Source organism: Moschus berezovskii, chromosome 9 (assembly GCF_049115385.1).
Source record: "Moschus berezovskii isolate FMDL1 chromosome 9, NW_MosBer_1.0, whole genome shotgun sequence".
Taxonomy (NCBI): domain Eukaryota; kingdom Metazoa; phylum Chordata; class Mammalia; order Artiodactyla; family Moschidae; genus Moschus; species Moschus berezovskii.
In genome coordinates, this window is record NC_142468.1 from 89,966,757 (window position 1) to 89,990,423 (window position 23,667).

General features: G+C 53.2%; 1 protein-coding gene across 4 annotated transcripts in view; it reads left to right on the plus strand.

Annotated features, from left to right (window-relative positions):
• Positions 1-13,334, plus strand: part of MAP2K5 (mitogen-activated protein kinase kinase 5) — a 278,537-nt gene extending 265,203 nt beyond the window's left edge. For all 4 annotated transcript variants that reach the window (XM_055437355.2, XM_055437356.2, XM_055437357.2 and 1 more), the window contains one exon: positions 12,869-13,334. In XM_055437355.2, the coding sequence (XP_055293330.1) occupies positions 12,869-12,973 (105 nt within the window). In that variant the 3' untranslated portion in view covers positions 12,974-13,334. The remainder of the gene's footprint in view (positions 1-12,868) is intronic.
• Positions 13,335-23,667: the final 10,333 nt, after the last annotated feature.

Sequence of the window (23,667 nt, forward strand, 5' to 3'; positions counted from 1 at the left end):
TTATTAAACTTAGGATTCATATCACTAAGGAAGAAGGAGGAATGAATATTGACAGCAGCTAGCAGCCTCAACCACAGCTTCACTCCACCGAATATAAGGACCCTAAGAATTTCTGATCAGCCCCTTCTCTCATGTCCAGGATTTCATTGGCATCTTGTTCTTAGGTCTTCACAGTTGGTTATCACTCTTGTGCTCATTTTGTATAATCAGTACCTGTTGATACTTACCCATGTGTTTACCAGTTATGTGTTCCTATTCCTGTTGCATCCTGCTTCCTCCTCCTGAAGTTTCTTTTCCTTTTGGAAGTACATTAAGACTTCTGTCATTTGTTCTAGGATTGTCTTCACTTGCCCTCTTTTTAGGGGGGTGGGGGCCTGCACTTCACAGCTTGTAGGATCTTAGTTCCTGAACCAGGGATTAAACCCAGTCCTCAGCAGTGAAAGCTCAAAATTCTAACCACTGGACTTCTAGGGAAGTTCTGCCCTAACTCTTGATTGTTAGTTCAATTGGATTTAAGAGTTTATATTGACAGTTTCCCCAGAGCCTTGAAGATACTCTGTTGTCATCTGGCTTCTCCATGCTGCTGCTGCTGCTGTCACTTTAGTCATGTCCGACTCTGTGCAGCCCCATAGATGGCAGCCCACCAGGCTCCTCTGTCCCTGGGGTTCTCCAGGCAAGAATACTGGAGTGCATTACGATTTCCTTCTCCAATGCATGCATGCATGCTAAATCACTTCAGTCGTGTCCGACTCTGTGTGACCCCATGGACAGCAGCCCACCAGGCTCCTCTGTCCCTGGAATTCTCCAGGCAGTTCTCCAAAAATTCTCCACTGGAGTAGGTTGCCATTTCCTTCTCCAGGCTTCTTCACTGCTGCTGCTAAGTCACTTCAGCTGTGTCCAACTCTGTGTGACCCCGTAGACAGAGGCCCACCAGGCTGCCCCGTCCCTGGGCTTCTCCAGGCAAGAACACTGGAGTGGGTTGCCATTTCCTTCTCCAAGGCATGAAAGTGAAAGTGAAGTCACTCAGTCGTGTCCGACTCTTAGCAACCCCACGGACTGCAGCCTACCAGGCTCCTCCACCCATGGGATTTTCCAGGCAAGAGTACTGGAGTGGGGTGCCGTTGCCTTCTCCAGGCTTCTTGGTGAGAATCTAGCTGGTGAGAATCTGCTGGCTACCCACTTGCCATGGTCTTTATCTCTGGGAGCTTTTAACATCTCTGTTCCTGGTATTCTGCAGTTTCCCTACAATTTATCTAGGTATAGATTTCTTTATAGTTATTCTACTTGGAGATCATTTTGATTTTTGAATCTGAAAATTCATATCTTTCATCAGTTCTCAAAATTTTCAGATGTTGTCTCTTTGAATATTTCCCATCGGCCGCTGTTTCTCGTCTCTTCTCATTCTTTCCTCTGGGTCTCTCTCTTTCACATTAAAAAATTATTTTTTGTTTATCTCTCAGTACTGAGTAGCGCTTTGGATAATTTTCTCAGACCGTTCTTCCAGCTTGCTAAGTCTCTCCTGAGCTATATTCAGCCTGCTGTCTGGCTCATCTATGGGGAGTTTCTGTTGTTTTCCCACTCACTACACGTGCTACTTCTATAGGTTATATTTGATTCTTTTTCAAATCTCTCTTCTCTTTTTCATAATATCTTGTTCTTAGTGTTTCAACTTCTTTTATGTCTTTAGTCTTTTCAACCGTACATTGTTTTGCATTTTCTTCCCAATTATTTTTCTATCACCTTGGTTCTGAGAGCTGTAATCTTCCTGTGTGTTGTGTCTGCTGGCTCTTGTCCATGGGTAATTGTTTCCTCACGTGTTTTGGAATTTTTATTGTAAGCTCATACTGAATGGGGCTTATTGCTGTGAAAATGATTGCATTCCAGAAGTATTGCCTCAGAATGTTTTTTCATTTGCTCCTGAGAGATACTCCAGATTACTGCTAGATCAATATCAGTGTTAGGTTAATCAGCCTTGTGTTCTCAGACCAGAGCAGTGGTACATAGGACCGCAAAGTACACAAGGCTCAGAGTCACCTTACACAGCATCCCCTTTGCTGATGGGCAGACTTTCTGCAGTCCCAGCTGTGCTCAGGGTCCCAGGCCAGCCCCGCAGCTGGACCTTGTCTCCTGTTTCCACTTGGTATTTCACACTTTCCAGGTACTGCATTCCTGGAACTGAGAGCCTCCCTTAGGGCCATGAGACCTTGACCTGCACCCTTACTGAAGAGGTTTTCTGTTTGCTCTTCATTTTTGGCATGTGCAGATCGCCTTTCTTACAGATTCATCTGTTGTGGTTTTGGTGACATGTTCCTTGACAGGGAGTTTGTAGAGGGAGGACCTTTAGGCTTAGTCTCTCCCCACCTCTTCATTTCTCACCATCAGAACCAGTCCATTCTGTTTTGTTCAAAAGCTCACTGAGCTCCCCACTCTGTGGCAGAAATTGTGATGGAACTTACTGTCTCTTCCCTCCCCTCTGCGCACTCACATGCCCACATAAGCATAGATACACAGAGAGAGCCAAGGTCTCAGAGTTTAAACATCAGCTCTCAAAAGGTAAGAGCAAAAGAGGACCGGAGGGAACCATCCTTTTGAGCGTTGTGTCTGTAAACTGCCACCACCACACAGCCCATCACACCAAAAGACAAACCCTGAACATCCAGATGCCTGTAATTGGCCCCCCTATTCACTGCTTGGACCTGCCTCAGAATCAGCCTCTCAGATAGGAGGCCTCAGCATTATTGGAGCAAGAACCCCACTCTCCCTCTGGCATCTTCAGGTCCTGACTTCTCTGGGTATCTGCTCAGCCCGAGACTGGTATAGCCAGCATGCTCCCTGCTCTTCCCGCCCACCCATCTTGTCTGAGTTCTCTACAGGGCAGCCACCACAGCCCCTCTAGATGGGCAGGGGGCACTCTTCTGCCACCCACATGGATCCACGTCCTCCAACATAAACTCCTGGGTGCTGGCACACACAGACACACACACACACACCCGCTCCTTTCCCTTCACAGTGGCCCACTGCAGTTTCCCTGTGCCCTCTCCTGTACCACACTGCTCTGGTCCTGGGGCTGCCCTGTCAGCATAGGCCCTAGAATGACTGGCGGAGCCTCTGGAAACACCTTGCCCTCTCGATGGGCCATTTCCTGGCCAGTTACCCTATGTAGGAACGCATAGATCTGCTCAGGTGAAAGCAGATCTCACCTTGACCCCCTTAGGTGCCTCATGTACAGTCTAGGGTGTCTAGACGTAAGCAGTTTGCTGCTAATGATTGAATATTTGGGAAGAATATTTAGAAATACTATTTCCATGGTATTTGTGAAGAATAAACTCAGGAAGGGTGACTGAAATGGCATGTCACAGCTGAGGACCATTTCTTCATTTCTTCTTCATTTCAAAGAAAATTAAAAGCTAGAAGGGAACCCGCACCCCCAGCTTTAGGAATCAGAGGCTGAGAAAGCACAGTCTCAGGACCAACGCCTTGCCTCTGAGAGCTCTGCAGCAGGGCATTGGCCCGTGGCTAGGCAGACGGTGACGAGCTGACAGGCAAGACTCACACCCTCATCTCACTGCCACTCCCCCAGGTATATTCTACATGGGAGCATAGTAGCCTCCCATCACGCAACACAGTGCGTGTCTGGGAAGCCCTGTCTGCAGACAGGCAGTTTCCTACCCCAGCCCGAAGGCAGAGGGAGCAGAGATATTCGTTAGGGTGACAAGGCCTGCCAGCAGCCTCCCCGTGTTCAAACCCAGCTGAGAAATAAGACTCAGGAAATGGCAGAAAGGAAGCATCAGCTCTCCTTCTGTGCAGTCTGAGTCAGAGGCTGTGCTGATGTGCCGGGCCTTGCTGGGAATTTCCCACAGAGCCCCACAGAGGTGGGCAGCAGTCCAGAGCCTGCCTGGGAGCTCGCCAGAAGAGGGCAGGCCAGAACCCAGCCCACCTGTGGGCACGAGGCCCCTGGGCTGGGCCTGCTGCATACTTCCCGCCAGCCTGACTCCTCCTCCTCCCCGAGGACAGGGCAGAGAGGTATAATGACAACACAGGTCCCTCCATGTGGGATGATGAAGCCATGGGAATGGAGGTGCCCTGGAGTATTTTCTCTTCTATAAGTGAGGCCATCATGGCCCTTCCCAAGCCTCCATGACTCCTGGGCTGGCGAGAGGAGGCCCACTGACTCTCAGGCCAGGGCTCCTTGCCTTAGCCGACACGGGGGCAGATGCAAGAGTTGCTATGGTGGTGCCTCAGCTTCTTCCTGCTGAGTCACTCCTGGGGCACCTCCCCCCCACCCCCTACTGCAGCCTCAGTCCTGGCCACCTTCCTCCCAGACACCCCCTGTTGATTAGCCCAGGCACACACACCCTGAAGGATGAGCATGACTTATTATCTCATGTACAGTAATTAATATTAGGGACTTCCCTGGGGGTCCAGTGGTTAAGACTTCACCTTCCAGTGCAGGGTTGCTGGTTCAGTCCCTGGTCACGGAGCTAAGATCCTACATGCCTCCTGGCCGAAACACCAAAACATGAAATAGAAGCAGTACTGTAACAAATTCAATAATGACTTTAAAAATGGTCCACATCAAAAAAAAAAGATTCTTTAAAAAAGTAACATTATCTTGCCCACTGCCATGCCACTTGTCAGCAGTTTAGCAGACACTGGACAGTCTCTGCATTTTTCCAAAAATTGTTTAACTTCTCTAATCTGAAGTTGTCTCCAGGGTAAGGAGGGATTAGATTGCTAGTTTTGAATCTTTAGCAGTAGAAGGCTTTTTATTGTGTAAAATTAATGCAGGATCTCATTATTAATATAGGGGGAAGTAGCTTTTTTTTTTTTAGCATGAGTGTGTTCAGTTCAGTTCAGTTCAGTCGCTCAGTCATGTCTGACTCTTTGCGACCCCATGAATCACAGCACGCCAGGCCTCCCTGTCCATCACCAACTCCCAGAGTTCACTCAAACTCATGTCCATCGAGGCGGTGATGCCATCCAGCCATCTCATTCTCTGTCATCCCCTTCTCCTCCCGCCCCCAATCCTTCCCAGCATCAGAGTCTTTTCCAGTGAGTCAACTCTTCACATGAGGTGGCCAAAGTATTGGAGTTTCAGCTTTAGCATCAGTCCCTCCAATGAACACCCAGGATTGATCTCCTTTAGAATGGACTGGTTGGATCTCCTTGCAGTCCAAGGGACTCTCAAGAGTCTAAAGGCATCTCTTTATAAAGGCATGAGACCTCTCTTGAAGAACACAAAAATCTGAGAACTGGGGTCATAGGTGGATGGTTGCAGTCTAGTATCTGCATCAGCATCCCATTTATCCCTGACCCTGTCTCAGGAGCCTCATATCGAGGAAATCCAGACTCCCCCAACTGTCCTCTCAGCTTAGGCATCTTTTAAACCCACATAGAAGCTTTAAAAAGGAATAGCAGAAAAGTCTTAGAGTTTAGTTGATGACAGTAGCTAACTGCTGTTCATATGAATTGCTTACAATAAGTCTATAGGTCAGAGAAGAGGACTCAAAGCCTGTAGGAGCTGACACCACTGGAAGGCTTGACCCACACCCTGGTTGGGCATCATGTGCCTGGCCACCGGGCTGGCATGCTCTGTAAGCTCAGTGCACTGGCTCCAGTAAGTGGACGTCACAGCCCTGAGTTCTTTCAGGTGCCCAGTGCACCAGCCCAGCCTTCCTAGGCGTCAACGCATATATTAGCAGTCAGTAATATACACCGATCTAACTAGATCTAACAAGACCACCTGTCCGAAGAACTATAGAAGATCAATTACCATCACAGTGTTGGGTAACACACTGCCAGTATTCCAGGTAGCATTTAAGACTTGAAGATAGTTGAGTGTATATGTTATTTTTTATTAGTTTTTTAAAAACAAATATAGCTTAAAATGTCTTAATGATTTGAATCAAACTGTGGAAACCCCAACACAGCCCACCCCCTATGGCCTTGCTGGTCTCTGAGGTCCCATCCCCTCCCACCACTTCTCCATACTTGAAGACACTGAAGCGTTACCCCTGCCACGAGGGCTGGACCCTAAAGGGACACACAGAGAGCCTTCAAGTAAGGCCGGCAAGCCCAGTGCAGAAGGTGAAGTGATGGGCAGTGCCTTGACCATAGGGCCCCTCTGATCTCTCAGATCACCTCTTAGAGGGCCTGCCTAACAACTGGACTGGTCCTGTAGCTCATGTTGGACTCTTTATTTTGGACTTGAGTGTACCTGGGCTGGGCTGGCTTGCTTTTTGGTGGGAGGAGAGGGAGTGGTTTACTTGCTTGAATTGACTCATGGATCCTTCGCGTTCTGCCCCATGCAGCAGAACGAGTGCACACACTTATTCTAATGTGTGTTATCAACATTTGAGCCCACCCTGGTGGGCCAGGAGATGCCTGGTGGCCAGGAGATGCCTGGTGGCCTCGGGCTCCTCTAGAGAGAGAAAAGCCCTATGGTCCGGGGAGTCCAGAGCAGCCTCAGCTTGTGGAGCCTTCTCCCCGGGCCTGCACACCCAACCTGCTGCACTTCCCAACCTAGCACCAGGCTCCTGGGAAACTGTAATATACTGGTCAATCCAGCTAACTTCTCCTGGTGACTCTTCAGTAATCAGCACTGCATGTTCTCGAGGCTTCCAGTCTCATGCTAGGATAAGGTGGGCTCAAATGTTGATAACACACATTAGAACAAGTGTGTGCACTCGTTCCGGAAGAGATGGCGCCCCTCGAGAGAAGACAGGAGTAAAGGCCTCACAGAGTAGATCTTAGGTGTGGGGTGCAGTCTGCTGCCAGACATCCCTTTATTATGGCTGCCCTTATCTCTAGGGGAGCGCTTCCCTGATAGCTCAGTTGGTGAAAAATCCACCTGCAATGCAGAAGACCCTGGTTCAATTCCTGGGTCTGGAAGATCTGCTGGAGAAGGGATAGGCTACCCACTCCAGTATTCTTGGGCTTCCCTTGTGGCTCAGTTTGTAAAGAATCCAGCTGCAATGAGAGAGACCTGGGTTTGATCCCTGGGTTAAGATGATCCCCTAGAGAAGGAAAAGGCTACCCACTCCAGTATTCTGGCTTGGAGAATTCCATGGACTGTATAGTCTGTGAGATCACAAAGAGTCAGACACGACTGACTTTCACTTTCACTTTTCACTTTATCTCTTGGGTGTGGTCTCTGTAGCTCTGGAAAGTTTCTTCCAGATCCCAGAAAATCTTCATTTTTCTGCTTCCCTAGAATCTAGACCCAAAGAGAAGAAACAGAGAACCGGGTAGGCTGGGGCTGTCCCGTAGACCCCCAGTGCCTGCTCTGAGGGCTGGCTGTCCTACAGAGTGGCTGCCACCATCCAGCCCTGGAGGTGATGAGGAAGGGCAGTGTGGTGGCTGAGGACGCGGGCTGCAGAGACAGGGCCGCATCCAAGCGCCCTGGCCCTGGGCAGAGTCCTCCGTCTTCTGTGCCTTCGCTGCCCCGTCAGTAGAACAGGCATAATGTAATCCTCAGTAGACTTGCTGAGTAATAAATAAATTACTTGATGGCGAGTGCCTGATACAACTTGGATCAGGGAGGACACTGCTTGCCTTTCTTGCCACTCTCTTTTTAGTTTGTCAGTTAAAAACTACCAGTTAAGTCCGTGGAATTCTCCAGGCCAGAATACTGGAGTAGGTCCCATTCCCTTCAGGGGATCTTCCCAACCCAGGGATCAAACTCAGGTCTCCGGCATTGCACGTGGATTCTTTACCAGCTGAGCCACAGGGAAGCCCAAGATACTAGACTGGGAAGCCTATCCCTTCTCCAATGGATCTTCCTCACCCAGAAATCGAACTGAGGTCTGCTGCATTGCAGGCAGATTCTTTACCAACTGAGCTATCAGGGAAGCCCCAGTTAAAAATAATACACTGTAAAAATGAACAGGCACAGAATTTATTATCCCATTCCTACAAATAAAGCCTGGGTTGTTATAGGGGGTGGAGGGAACACGGTACCTCCTTTGGTGACTTATTCAAGGGGTTAATAAAATATATAATAATAAAAAGTAATATTGTACCATATATTCTTTTAAAAAGTAGGGATTTAAAACCCGCTGTGCCCAACCTCAGCGAGCAGAGTGGCGTGGTGTCCTCGTGGCGGAACGCCATCCTAGGCTCAGCCCTTCCTTAGCTCTGCCACTTTCTAGCTCTGTGATCTTAGCTCAGGTCACGTCTGCTGGCATCTCGATCTCCTTTGTCTGTAAACAGGGTGCTGGGTGGTTTCAGGGCCATCTTAGGTAACCCAGGCCTGGCCCACAGCAGGGGCTCGGTGACTAGATGCAGGCAGAGAGGACAGGCAGGTCACTGTTTCCTGCCACAGGGTGGTAGTCGCTTCAGTCGTGTCTGACTCTTTTGCGGCCCCATGGACTGTAACCTGCCAGGCTCCTCTGTCCATGGGATTCTCCAGACAAGAATCCAGGAGTGGGTTGCCATTTCCTTCTCCAGGGGATCTTCCTGACCCAGGGATTGAACCCAGGCCTCCCACATTGCAGGCAGATTCTGTACCTGCCACAGGCCCACGGCTGATGGAGGACCTGCTACCTGCCAGCACTGCGGCAGAGCGGCAGCCACACCAGCAAGTCATTCCGTGATGCACACGCACAGGATTCTCTAGGAAGTTATACAGGGGAACAAAGTGTGGAGACCCCAGTGGGGTAAATTGCTATTTGGGAAGAAACTCGAAACCCAACTGATGTCAGAGAGCAAGGTGTCAGTGAATGAGCACTGGCCTGGGAGTCCAGACACGTCAGCCTCAGGCCGCCCTTCACCGCAGCAGGTTAGCAACTCCACCTCAGGCCCGTGCGGTGGGCACCTGGACCCCTCCTCTCCCTGTCCCCTCTGGCAGAAGCATGGAGTGCTGTCCATAGTGGGAGGGCCATGCTGTTAGTCATCAGGAAAGCGTCTCATCACGATGACACAAGTGGGCAAAATTTTAGGATGTTATTACAAAAGTCGAGGGCCAAACTCTAGCGGAGCCCTGGATGCTGGTGCCCAGGTGAAGGAGGGTGTGCTGGACACACCTTGTGCTCTGGTTCCTCTTCACAAGTTACTGCCAGAGCACCGTCTGCCTGGCGGTGGGAGGTCTGCACCCGGCGACCCGCTTGTCATTGAGTCGTCACTCACCCTCCGCTGTGCCCCACCCTGGGATCCATCCTACCCCTTGTAGTCCCATACTTTCCCTTCATTATGTCTCCATCTTCTGTGGCGAAGTTTGTGGTCCATTTTACCTCAGCCCTCGCCAGTTTAATGGTTGCAGTTGGTCCTGAGAGAATCCGGGAAATGAGAGTGGCTCCCACTGCCAGGTACAGAGGCCAGTGAGCTTGTCTGGGGCTCCAGCCTGCAGAGTGACCGGTCACACACACACTGTGCGGGCAGCAGAGGCCTGGATGTCTGGAGCGGTCACCTTGGGTGGGAGATGCTCTTGATGAGCGGCATGTGGGTGTTCTGGCAGCAGGGGGGTGGGCCACGCCATGCTCCTATTGATCCTGGTACCCCGAGGGAGCTGGAGAGCTTGTCCATGTATGGGTTCCTCTGTCTGGGAGAGGGGGGCATTGTGTGCCTTTACCCAGGTACTCAAGAGGGTGTGGTGCAGGGGGCCACACAGAAACCCCCGGAGGGGCCTGTGAGGGCAACCGTCCGTCAGGTGTAGGAGAGCGTGTGGTCCTGAGCATGGCATCTGGCGTCCAGAGGCCTCGGTGGTGCTTCCAGCCCAGCCGTTGCTTCCGTGACTTCACACCGGTCCCTGAGTGTCTGTTTCCTCATCTGCCAGGTGGCCGTGTGCACCTCCGCAGTGAGCATGGGGATCTGGTGGGAGAATCGGGACTAAGCTCTTGGCAAGGCCTGGCACACAGAGCTCAGTCCAGGGTGCTGGACCCGGTATTAACCAGTGTGCAGTTTCCATCCATCTCCAGGCTTCTGGTAGTTGCAGGCACCTGCTCAGGCCTGTCAGGAGCTACCTAGGAAGTGAGGCCACTCAGGGTGGCAGAGTGATCTTCATGCTTTTTCCCAGCATCGTCCATCAGCTTTTGTTTGTTCGTCAAACTCGTGAGGAATACCTGCTTCGTGCATGTCTGGGACTGGAGGAGCATCTGCTACATGGTAGGGAGGAAAAGGAGCCCACACGCTGGCAGGGTCACAGGGGCTGGGGTCCAGCCCTGAGAATGTACCAGAGGAGCAACCAGAAGCCCCAGCCCTTACCGAGTCATGTGCCCTCCAGGGCTGTTTCCTGTGCTGTAAAACAGGGTTATGGTGTACTTACCCTGCTTCCCACCGAGGGCTGATGGGAGGGGGGAGTCAAGTAAGAGTGACCTGCCACCCTGACACCACTCTCCTAGGGGTCAGGACCTGTAGGCTCAGTCCCCTCTAGTCAGACAGGCCTGAATCCCGTGGCAGAAATCAGGCAAGGGTGAATTGTCTCTCAATGTCTGCCTACCCCAAGGCAGCCCAGGAAGAGCCCCAGACAGTAGGTTTGGGTTTCAGAGACTTGTGATCCAGTCACAGCTCTGGGAGCCGGAACAGGTCAGCCGTGAGCCTGTGGCCTCTGTTTCCTCATCTGCAAAGTGGAGATTATCGTGCCCACCTGTGTGATTTAGCGCCTTCACCCCAGACCTTGAGGTACCTTTGGACCCTGTAGGCAGAAATGCCCCCAGCCTGTCATGATCTCCAGCGTTCCCAACTCTCCATGCTCTTGCTCCCCACATACTGGCTTTCTCTGCGCATCGTCACGTGGTGGACCAGGCGGTGTCCAGTCCCCAAGCTCACCTGTCGCAGCCCAGGCTGCCTGGGGAGGCTGGGCTCCTCCCCGCCCCCTGTCTCTGTGCCCCTCCTTTCTTTCTCCCTGTGATGCCTCTTCTTATCCCCCAAACCCCTCCAGTAGCTGGGGACAAAACCACTTGGCTCAGTCACTCCCGTGCAGGGTGCTGTAAAGCACCAGGGGTACGCAGGAGATGGGGGTCCTGTCCCAGCCAGGGGGTGGGGGGAAGGGAGGAAGGCGGCAGAATCTCCACCAAAGCAGTGAATGCCCACCCTGTCCTCGTCCGCCTCCCGGGACACCTGGGCGAAATGCTTCCTGCGGCGCAGCCCTCAGCCTGGCTGTAACTGGAAGAACGCTCCCCTCTCCCCCCCTGCGGTTCCGCTCTGCTTGCTCCTGAACAGATGATAGCAGAGATGCAGCATATGGCCCCCAAAGTCACCCGGCATTCTGGGAAAGTGACACTGTGCACCCCAGGCTGCAGGGGAGGGGCCCATCGGCTCGGAGCACAGCGTCTCCCTTTGTTCTTCAGAAGGGCACAAGGTCGCCTCCTCTGAGCCTCCTGAAAGGGAAACGTGCTCGCTGACTTCAGGAAGAATTCCTCTCTGGGCGCTGATTTAGGCAGGCATACATGAGGTGGGATTATATATATGGGCGGGCGGGACATATGAGGGCCATGAGAGAGTCCCACCTGGGCTCTCCTGCCTCAGCCCCCACTCAGGCTTGTGCGGCCTGGGGGGATGCCCACCCAACCTGACCTCCCACCCCGCTTCCCCAGCTGCAGTCTGCAGGGGCACCTGCTCCCTTGGGGCGCCCTGCAGGTGTGTTGGGAGCCACGGGCAGATCACAGGAGGTGCCAGGCAGGGCTGCAGGCCCAGCTCCACTGTGGTCTTGGTGAGCCTCTGCCCTGGGTGGCATGCCCTTGGCACCCTCTTAGCTGAGCTTCCTCCCTCCCTGCACCTTTGACACTGTTCGCTGTGCCTCTGAGCTGACCCCACACAGGGTGCTCCAGGGACAGGTTTTCCTGCCCAAACTGGGAAAACCGGGTAAGGGACACGGTGTCAGCCCAGGGTGAGGAAGCCTGGATGTTCTTCTTCCTGTCCCAGGGACATCTCGAGGCTGACTAAGCAACCCCCTTCCCTCCCCCAGCCTGGTCTTTGACTGCTCCTACAGACATGGGACCTGGGCATCCAAGCCCCGACCCAGTACCTCCTGATGAGCGCATAGGGAAAGCCACCTGGAAAGCCCAGCCTCAGGGAGGGCAATGGGGGTGGGGGAGGAGAGGGCACCTAAGAAAAGCTCAGAACAGGAGGGAGCAGGGTAGCTGGAGCTGGAGAGCTGAAGCCAGAGGGAGAAAAGGAGCTGGGGGGAGTGGGAGTCCCCCATTCTCTCTGCTTGCCCACCGTGGCTCCCTGAGTCTTGAGCTACAGAGTTTGGTAGGGGAAGACACTGCCACGCGAGCACTGCTTAACAGACAAACACTTGGGGAAGAGGAGAAGGCTTTGCAGTTTTCCTTTCACCGTGGCTGCCCCTGCTTTTTTCTGACCATTCCCGGGAGCTCCCAAGGAGGCCCTAAGACTGTGAGGAGGGGTCTTGTCTCCTGGACAGCAGGGGAGGGACTGACTGTGGGTAAGTAGTTAGAGCCTGAGGCCGCTGTACTCCGGAGTCCGGTCCCCAGCCCCCAGCTGCTGTGCAGGACCCAGCGCATCCTTCCTGCCCCCCGCACCCCCGACACTTTGCCTTCCCTCCACTCCTAGACTGTGGCTTGTTCTTAAGAGAGCTTGAAACAAAAGAAAACTGGGCTTGACGTAGCCCCTGGCAAGATGATTCTCTGGTTTCCGGGCAGCAACTGGACTGGAACACTGGCAGCTCCGGTGCCCAGCCTTGCCTGCCAGCTGTTGGGAGTGACCCTGGGCTGAGGAACGGCCAGGCTGTGTGGAATTAGGACAGGTTCATACCCTGGGGTCAAACTGCTGTGCCTTGGGCCTCAGCGATCAAGGCTATGAAACGGGACTGAAGCTGCCCCCACCTCACAGGGCTGTTGAGGAAGGCTCTGAACAGGCGACCTGCAAAGTCCGGGGAATGCCTGTCACAGCTTTCTCCTCTTCCCCACAGGGCCACCCATTCATCATGCAGTTCAACGATGGAAACGCCACCGTGGTGTCCATGTGGGTGTGCAGGGTGCTGGAGGAGAGGCGGAGCCAGCAGGGCCCCCCCTGAGGCTGGGGTGGACGCCAAGAGCCCAGGACTGGTCACCGAGGGGAGGACCCACCTGTTGCGCCTTCTCCATTTGCTGTCCGCACCGAAAGAGCTTTGCTGGACTCACCTTCAACACTGCTGGCAGATGGCCTTGCCTTGGGAGCCCTCAAGGGTGGCCCACCCTGCAGAGCCACCCCTCGCCCGCCTCGGGTCTGGAAGCCTGACTGGAAGGGTGGGTGGAGGGCTTGGGGCATCAAAAACGGAGGCCCCTACACCCTGGCCCCCTTTCTTCTTCCTAACCGTCTTCTTTGTAAAAGGTCGGGCCCCATCAGTATCCCTGATGGGAATAAAAGTATTACTGCTTTGTAACTGCCTCCCCGCACGAGGGCTGTGCTGTGCAGTGTCTGTTGCCCACCCAGGGCTGGGAGCGGGGCAGAGATGGCAGGGGGTAGGTGGGGGGCGTGCTTCCTCCAGTTCTCTGAGGAGGCTCGCAGATCAACCCATTTGACAGGTTAAAACCTGAGGTGTGGAGGTCCCTGAACCAAGTCACCTGGCACAGAGTGGCCAAGCCAGCACCCATCCTGCGCCATTGCTGGGCTAGGGTTTGTCCTCACACTCGAGGGCCAGGCAGTCCCAGCTCCAACTCCAGCTCCAACACAGTGATCTGAGCTGGAGCCATGGGTGAAGGAGACCCAGAGCTGGAAAACGACTGGGGTGGGTCTCAGAGGCCCCCTTCCCTCCCACCCCACCCAGCTCCTCTCCACAGCAAGTTGGCCCTCACTGCCCTTGACCCCACCCTCAGCACAGCTCACTTACCTCGGGCCATTCAGAGCCATCCTGTCAAGTAATCCTCTCAACCACCCGCCAGGTAAATGTGTTTTTACAGGAGGCCTCTCCTCCCATTTTACAGGTGAGGAGCTGAGGCTCAGAGAGGCTGGGGTTCCACTTGGAGGTCTCAGTGTTACAAGAGCCCCCTCTGCCTCTCTTCTATCTCCATCCTCCCAGTGCCCTCTGGCGTACTGGGCCATGGCCTTGCTGCCTTTCTCTTTCACACCCCACAGCTCGCCTACCTGGAAGTCCTGCTGTCTTTGCCTTCAAAGTGTATTGATTCCACCGCTTCCCATCCTCATCCAGGGCACCACGCCTGGACGAGCATACAGCACCCCCTCCCTGGCCCCCTGCTCCCACCTCCCCGGCAGTCTGTTCTCCACACGGCCGCTAGAGGGAGCTGGTTAGAACAATGGGATCATGTTCTACCCAGAACCTCCCCACCCAAAACCTCCAGGAACTCCTATTTGCTCACAAGACCCAACCATGGCCTGTATGACCCTATACAGTCTGCCACACACCCCCACCCCGTTATCTCTGACCTCAGCTCCCATCACCCCCCACTCTCACTCCACTCCAGCCACCTGGCCTCCTTACTAACCCTCGGCCCACTCCCCACTGAGGGCCACCACAGAGACACCAAGCTGACCCCCAAACTGCAGGAGCAGTTCATGCTCCCTACATAGCGCAGGGCTGTGGGGAAGCCACTGCCCAGCCCTGGACCCCATCTCCCATTCCCTCTTTGGTTAATCAGGGGCCACGGGGCTAGTGCTCCAGTTGAAGCTGATGGCAGGTTGCTTCTTAGCCAAGAAGCTTAAGATGCAGGTGTGCCTTCTGTGCTCCACGTTTTTCCATCCTCTTCTAAATGGACAAGTGACTGCGGTGGGAGGCGGGGAAGGGCTGAGATACAAGCGGAAGGAGCCTGAATCCTTGAATCACCACATGGAGGAATGTGTCACCCCCAGGAAACCTTGTACTGATGACTGTTCAGTGAGCTTGAACTAAACTGTTCTGCATTTATGTTCCTGGCAGCTAGTATTACACCGCCTCATACAGGCCTTCGTACCAAGTGCAGGATGTTTTCCCCTCAAGTGTATCCACATGGCTCGCTTCTGTCCCATTCAGGTCTTTGCTCACATGGCATCTCAGTGAGGCCTGGCCTGACCACTCTATTTAAAATCGCAGCCCGCCCACAGCTGCTCCCTGGGACTCGTGTTCCCCTTGCCTGCACCACTGCCCTCCATCGCATTAGTTACAAACCACTAATCGGACTCTCCTGTTTTATCTTCCACCTCCTCCACCCCCCAGCCCCCACCCCCAAGTAGAACGTCCGCTGCACAAGGGCAGAGCTTCTGTTTTCTTCACATGGCATCCACTCCCCCCAATCCAGTGCCGAGAACCTGGTCTTGCGGGTGCCCAGTAAATGGGGGCTGAGTGGACAGTGGCAGGGCTGTGGTTCCAGTGCTGCTCAGCTCTTTCCCCGTGAAGGCTCAGCCTATGTGTGACATCCTTTTGTTTCCTGGGGCAGAGTCGTCATGTTCTTGGTAACACTTTTCAAGGTGGTGCAGGCCTCCAGCTGCCCCTGGGCCTCGGGCAGAGCATTCATCCACTTAGCGAGCACCTGCCGCACCCCTGAGGCTGGGCGGTCACAGGATGAGATGAGCCCCGGCCACCGAGGCTGCTGCTCCCCAGGTCAGCGTTCAGGGCGGGGAGAGCTGCCCTGAGCCCATTTGTGGATTTTTTGAGCAAAAGATGCTCCCCAGGGGGACCTGCCCAGCCCAGGCCATGAACCAGCTGCCACCCAGACACAAAGGTCATCCTTACTTTGAGAAGATGCACCCAGGCAGCCTGTTGTCCTCAGATCCCAAGCCCAGGGAGAGAGGGAGAACGAGCAGGAATCCCATGTCAGCACTGTGCTGAGGGCTTCCTTTATCAGCTGTACCATTCACGTGAGGTAGGAGGTACTATGAATGCCCCCATTTTACAGATGGAGAAACCAAAGCACAGAGAGGTCAAGAAACTTGCCCAAGGACACTCAGCAAGTGAGTAGCAAGGTACCGTTTGGAACTCAGAGCCGTACTGTCAACCACACACTTAACCATGGCTCCAGAAGTCAGTTCTACAAGCACTGCTTATGTAACATGTGAGCAGGCTCACACATACCCTGTCCTCTAGAACAGAGTTTGCACACGAACTCTGGTATGCAAGGTTACTATATCGGTACCTTTGGAATGGGGCCCAGGGATCTGCTCGGTGACTACCCCCCTCCACCCCGACACAATGCCCTCCAGCAGCACCGAGAAACACATCCTCTAGAAGGCTCATCAGAGACTTCCCAGGTGGCTCTAGTGGTAAAGAATCTGCCCGCAATGCGGGAGACGTGAGAGACGCAGGTTCAGTCCCTGGGTTGGGAAGATCCCCTGGAGGAGGGCATGGCAACCCACTTCAGTATTCTTGCCTGGAGAATCCCCATGGACAGAGGAGCCTGGCAGGCTATGCTCCAGGGGATCGCAAAGAGTCGGACATGACTGAGTGACTTTCACTTTCACTCTTTCAGAGGGCTCTTTGAGGCCCTGGACCAGGAAACCAGCTTTCAGGATGACCTTGAACAAAGCACGTCTCATTCTGAGCTTCATTCTGACCTTGGACAAAGCATGTCTCATTCAGTAAATGCAGGAGTTGATCCCACCAAGTCCTGGAGTCCCTCCCAGCCCTGATGTTCCAGAACAAGGCTTCTAACTTTGGAGGGGTGACGAACTGCCGTGTGCATACCATAGAAGTGACAGACCCTTGCCCCCAGGATAATGTGCCTCTACACGCGCACACCCGCAAAGTTTGTCCACACCTTAGAGTTCATGGAGTCGTGGAACCCACTCAAGGGCTCCAGGTCTAGACCCGCAGCTTTGGGACAGCCCCCCAGGTCTAAGTTTCTCTCAGTTCAGTGTTGGGAAGATGGGGAGCTGGGCAACCCCTGAGGGGTTCTCCTCCAAAGACCCCTCTGGCTGGCGGGCAGTTCAGTTCAGTTGCTCAGTCGTGTCCGACTCTCTGCAACCCCATGAATCGCAGCACGCCAGGCCTCCCTGTCCATCACCAACTCCCGGAGTTCACTCAAACTTATGTCCACAGAGTCGGCGATGCCCATTTAGGTTTGGTCATCCCCCAGTCACCCTTAGCGGCCCCGAGGCCAAGCTGCCCTTGCTCTGAGGGTCATGGAGGACCGAGACCAGGGAGAGAGGGACAGGGGTGAGCGCCTGCCCGCCCGGCTGCCACCCGCCCGCCCGCCCGCCTGCCCGCCCTTCTCCTCCGTCCAGGGCCCTCCCCTTGGAAGCTTCCTCTGCCTTTCTTGGGCACAGACTGAGCCCGCCGAGGGTCCAATTCATCAGCCTGACACGTGGCACGTGGCAGGTTCTCTGAGGTGGGGGGGCTGGAGTAGGAAGGGTCAGGCCCGCAGACCCCTCCCCGGGCTCATTGCCCTCCTGCTCTGGTCTCTCACGGCTCAGTGACACCCGTTTGCCTTCTGGCCAGAGCCTCCTGGAGACCAGAGCCCCGTGGGATGCAGCCTCGAGTCCCTCAGACTTTCAGGGAAGCCTGGAAGTTGGTGTTTTCTGGAGCAGGTCGATCCTCGTGGAGACCCCAGGTCACACTGGGAGGTGGGCCCCACCCAGGGCTTGGAACCAAGTCCCCTCAGCACTCAGCCGCCCGGACCTTCCTTGTCCTGCCCTTCGATCTTTCTCTTCTGGGCAGTATGGGGTTACAGGACCCCAGAGCTTTGGAGATCTTCCAAGAAAGAAATGGGAACAGGAAGGAAGGGAGGGACCCTTGTTCCCCACGTGTGGTCAGCCAAAAGCCCTGGAGCCCCAAAGCTGTGTGACCCAGAGCCCAGCCTAGTTGGGGGAAGTCAGGCCAGTGCAAAGTGGGCCGGACGCCGTAGCCTGGCTGAGAAAGCCATGGGTGCCCTGCCTGCAGGCCAAGAACTAGGGGCCTGTCCTTGAGCTGAACAGACCTGAAGCTTTGGGGGCAGGCATATGCTTCCTGATCGCCACACACTCGGGACTGAAGGCCAGAATATAATCTCAAAGCGAGGCCCTGGGATACTGCCAGGCAGGCACGCCGGCAGCTCTCCAGATCCCTCTACTGCACAGGTGGGTTAGAAGGGGATGGACGGCTGCCTCCACGTGGGCTGGGGAACCCACAGAGGGCCGAGATACTGCCTCAAGGTGTCTTCCATCCCCACTGACTGCTGCCCACGTTCCCCATGGGAGCAGCATGCTTTAGCTAAATTTGGGCCCTATTAGAATGGGAGCGTGTGTTCACAGTCCGAGTAGAGGGAGGGTGGGGAGGGGAGGACACAAGTCCTGGCATAGGGGAGGGAAAAGCAGGAAACAATGGGAACTGGAGAACAAGAGGGGAGCCAGCCCACGGCCCTCAGGGACCCGGGCAGCCAGCGGGGGCCTGACTCCACCCGTGAGGCCAGGCTGCCTCCATGGATCAGGTTTCAACTTCCACATTGAGGGGTTGCTTTCCCTCCAAGCAGCCAGACACAACTGAGTCCAACCACCGGTGGGAGGCTGAGAAGAGGAGCAGCTCTGCGGGGGCACGTGGAGAAGGTCAACAGCTGCGGTGACGTGGGACGGGGTCAGGGGAGGTGGGATGGCGGAGGGGTGGGAGCCTGCACAGGTGGAAGCAGTAAATGGCGCAAGATGCATTCCCTGTGCCAGGAGCAGAAGGGGGGTGGGAAGGGTCAGCAGCCCTCCGTGGTAGGACTGGGTTTTGATGTACTTCCTGGCGTTGTCATGACTCCTTCCTGGTTGGCAGAAACCATGTCCTGCTCCACCCGAGATGCCCATAAAACCTAAGAGGCAGGCAGGTGTGCCTGGCAATGGGTGGGCCCCACAGAGGGCAGCCAGGGAGAATCCCAGAGACAGCCCAGGCTGGCGCAGGCCACCAAGATGGATGATGAAGTCGGGTGAGGGGAGCGAGCAGAGCCCGGCCTTGTAATGACAAATTTTCTGCTGAACAACTACAAATATTCGCGGTGACTTTGGACTGAGTCAGAAAAAGACTCTGTTTCCTCCCTTAGCGGTATCATTCGTCTTGTTTTGAAGCCATGAGATTGCAGGCACGAACTTATAGACTAAAGTTTGTCTTAATTGCTGTGGTGTCACCACCTCTCTGGCAGATAACAGCACAATGAACGAGTCGATGGGGCTGAGCCCTCCAGGTCCTTCTTCTAAAGTGAGACAAATTTCCCTTCTTTGAGCCCAACAGTCCATCGGCAGCTCTGTCATTTATTTATCTCCCTAACAGTTTGCATTAACTTGCAAGAGATAAAAAGGGATAACTTGCAAGTCTCTCCTGCCCGCAGACTTAGTTAAAAGCATCCAGTCGGGCCGTACTGCTGGTTCTTCCTCAGAGTTTGCCTTTTATCTTTTCCCCCACTGGAGGAAGTGGGGAGTCGGGAGAGCAGTGGGATGCACACTGAGAAAAGCAGACAGAGGGTGGGAAGGGGGAGAGCGTGAAGGAGACCCTGAGTTTCCGTGTCCAGGTCACTTCAGTTCTTAGCAAGAGGAGAAACAGTGCTGGCTTGCAGTATCAGCTGGGCATGGCACACCGCCTTCACGCTCACCTTGTTGGTCCTCCCAGCACCCCTGCAAGGGTGGGCGCATGATTGCCCCACCTCTGTCTCCCACTCCATGTTCCCATCATAGGGGGTGATACCCTAGCCCTTTTTCTTAAAAAAAAAAAGAAAACTGTTTTTTTGTTCAGGTGCACCAGGTCTCAGTTGCATCACGTGGGACCTAGTTCCCTAACCAGGGATCAAACTCAAGTCCCTCCCGGAGCTCAGAGTCTTAGCCACTGGACCCCCAGGAAAGTCCCTCTAGTCTTCAATGAGCTGAGCATTTCCTCTGAGCCTTGGCTCAGACTGTTCCCTCAGCCCTGGACAGCTTTGCCTACCACCCCTTTGCTCCTGCCCAACTCCTGCTCATGTTCCAAGACTCAGATGAAATGCCCTGGGGAGGCATTTCCAACGCTCCCCCAGCTCCCCATCACCACCAAGCCCCACTGTCTTGTCCTCACTGGTTTTCTTGCACCGCCTGTCTGCCTTGCTCCAGTGAGAGCCCCAAGAAGGCAGGAGCTGGGGCACTGGCTGACATTCAAGAGAGGCTCAAGAAATAGTGGTTAAATGAATGAAGGGGAGACGGGTGGGACCAGGGAGCTTCAGAGCAATCAGTGACCTAGCCTCTACCACCCCACCATGTGGGAACAAGACCCTGGTTAACACTGGGCAGCAGTGGAGTGCAGATGCTCGTTAATCTCTCTTCTGTTCTGCATTTTCCTGATATAATGCAACAATCATGTATTATTTGTATAATAAAAAATAATTTGTTTTAAAGGTAGTTTAAATCTCGTGATCAGCAAGGCAGTGGGAGAGGCAGCATTAAATGTGAGTTTTCTGACACCCAAATCAAGCACTTCTCCACCCATGCCACCTGGATCCCCTTTTGGCAGTCCTCTGCCGGAGGCAGTGGAGTGTAACAATGAGCAACAGGGGTTTGGGCTTGCAGACCTGGGTTGGAATCCTCACTCCTCCACTGACTTGCTGTGCGACCCTAGGCAGGATGCCTAACCTCTCTGGAAGGGCCTCAGGTTCCTCATTGGTAAAATGGGGTCATGACGATGTCCTTCTAATGGGTTGTTGGTGTTGTTATCGAATCATTCTCCAGGCTGACTGGGACACGCACAGAACACTTCCCCACGCGCTGGTTTCCTCCCCCATCTCCTCCAGACACCCCTGCCACACTTTCACACAGACCCACACAGCCACTCCTCAGTCCCCGTGACTCCCCACCTTTTCATCTGCTCCCCCTCTCTGGCCCTCCAAGTCTGGAGAAGGACAAACGATGGGAATGTAAGATATATCACCACCAGCGAGGGACACTGCACATCTGGTGTGAGAGCCTGGCCTGGGCTTGCTGGACTCTTAATGGCAGTGCCTGTGGGTGACAACACTGCCCCCCACCAGTGTGATCCTCAGCCCACACCCAGGCCTGCCTCGACTTGCCCAGGAGGTCTGTGCAGCTCGGGGCAGTAGCTCCAAGCTCAGCCTTGGTCACACCCAGGCTCTGGATTCCAGGCTCAGGAGGCCAAGGAGGGGGACAGAAGCACCCTCACCCAACAACCCATGCTCTCATCCATATGCTGTAATCAAGGTCCTGCACACACTCCAGCTTTGCAGAGCCTCTTTTTGAGAGACATCTATAGTAGGCACAATATGGGGACAGCCCCCCCCCCACAAAGATCTTCATATCCTGACCCCAAGAATCCATGAATATACTCACGTGGCTTTAAAGATTATCCTGAAAAGAAAAAGGATTATCCTGAGTTATCCAGGTCAGCCAGTGTAACCACAAGGGCAGAGGGCCACTTTAGAGAAGGTGGAAGAGGGAGGCAGGAGGGGCCAGGCGGAGACGGAGAGAGCTCTGAATATGCTACGCTGCTGCCTTTGAAGATGGAGGAAGGAGCCAAGAGCCACGGGATGCAGGCAGCCTCTAGAAGCTGGCGAGGATGAGGAAGCCGATTCTCCCTAGAGCCTCCAGGAGGAATGGAGCACCTTGCCAAGGCCTTAAATTTAACCCAGTGAAACCCATCTCCAATTTCTGACCTCCAATATTATAAAATAATACATTTGTGTTGTTTTAAAACACTGTGGCGATATGTTATGGCAGAAATCGGAAACTAAATGTCTCCGCCCCATTTTCCAGCCCAAACTGTCTCAGATGCCTTTGGAACACATCCTTTTTGTTTTGTTGAGTCGCTAAGTCCTGTCCAACACTTTGCGTCCTTATGGACTGTAGGCCGCCAAGCTTCTCTGTCCATGGGGTTCTTCAGGCAAGAATACTGGAGTGGGTTGCCATTTCCCTCTTGAGGGAATCTTCCAGGACCAGGGATTGCACTCATGACTCCTCCCTCGGCAGGCAGGTTCTTTACCCCTGAGCCACTGAGAAGGGCATGCATCGTTTTACAAAGCCCGCATTTCCAGCCCTCCGTCATCAGCTATCCTCCCCGCGCACCAGCCTGTGCCTGCTCTTCTCCCTCTCCCTCCCTCTCCCCTCCCCCAGCACCTTGTATCCAGTGCCAATAACTCCTGTTTTCCAGGAGCCTTATTCCCTCCTCAGTTCTCCTCCCCCAACAGAGCTCAGTGCTCTTGTCTCCTTGACCCCTGGAGGGTGACCCTTACAGCGCCTCAGTTAGCTCAGTACCAGGGATGAGGGACTCCCCCAGGACCTCTGAATGCTCCAGTGTGCCGAGCTCAGACTCTGGAGACAACGTTTATTCATCAGATCCTTCCTCAGCACCTCCTGTGTTCCAGGAGCTGGGGAAACAGTAGGAATCAAGACAAGCTAGTCCCTGTACTCTGGGGCCTCAGTGTCCTCAACTGCAAAACAGGGATGATAATATCTACTGTTATTGTGAAGATTAGAAATAGACTGGCTGGGCCCCCTCTCTGGGGAGGCCCCGTCTCTCCTGGGGAAAGGAAGAGAGTCATTTCTCCAGGCCAGAAAATCCAGTGGGGTTCCAAGATAAGTTAATGGGGAGAGGATAATATTTTCAACAAATGGTGCTCTGAAAACTGAATATCCATATGCAAAAGAATAAATCTGGATTCGTACCTCATATCATACGCAAAAAAATTAACTGTAACTGGATCAGAGACCAAAATGTAGGAGCTAAAACTATAAAGTTCAAGAAGAAAATACAAGAGTAAATCTTATGATCTTGGGTTCAGCAAAGCCTTCTCAGTTCTCACACCAAAAGCACAAGTAGCAAAAAATGAAAGATACATTGGACATCATCAAAATTAAAAACTTTTGTGCTTCAAAAGAAACCATTAGAAAGTGAAAAGACAACTCACAGGGTGGAAGAAGTTATGTGCAAATCATGTATCTGATAAGGGACTTGTTTCTAGAATATATAAGGAATGTTCTCAATAATAAAAGTACAAATAATCCAGTTGAAAAATGGGCAAAGGATCTGAATAAACACTTCTCAAAAGATGTACAAATGGCTAACAAGCACATGAAAAGGATGTTCAAAATCATGACTCAGCAGATAAATACAAACCAAAACCACAACAGGCTACCATTTCACACCCACTAGAATGGATAATAAAAAAGACAGATGATAAAAAGTACTGTCAAAGGTGTGGAGGGACCAGAACCCTCCTATATCACTGTCGAGAATGAAAATGGTGCAGCACTTTGCAAAACCAGTCTGGTGATTTCTTAAAAAAGATTAACATAGAATTACCATATAACCAGGACTTCCCTAGTGGCTCAGATGATAAAGCGTCTGCCTACAATGCAGGAGACCTGGGTTCAATCCCTGGGTCAGGAAGATCTCCTGGAGAAGGAAATGGCACCCCACTCCAGTATTCTTGCCTGGAAAATCCCATAGACAGAGGAGCCTGGTAGGCTACAGTCCATGGGGTCCCAAAGAGTTGGACACGACTGAGTGACTTCACTCACTCACTCACCATATAACCTGACAATTCTATGCTTAGTATGTACCAAGAGATATTAAAACATAGAGTCACACAAAAACTTGTACATTAGTGTTCATTGCAACTTCATTCATAATAGTCAAAAAGTAGACACAATGAAAATATTCATCAATGGATGAATAAACAAAATGTAGGATATCCATACAATGGAATATTATTTGGCAATAAAAAGGAATGAAGTAATGATAGATCCTGCTGCATAGATGAACCTTAAAAATATGCTCAGTGGAAGAAGCCAGGCACAAAAGATCACATTTTGTACATTTCCAATTACATGAAAAGTCCAGAACAGGCAAACAGAAAATAGTAGTTGCCAGGGTCTGGG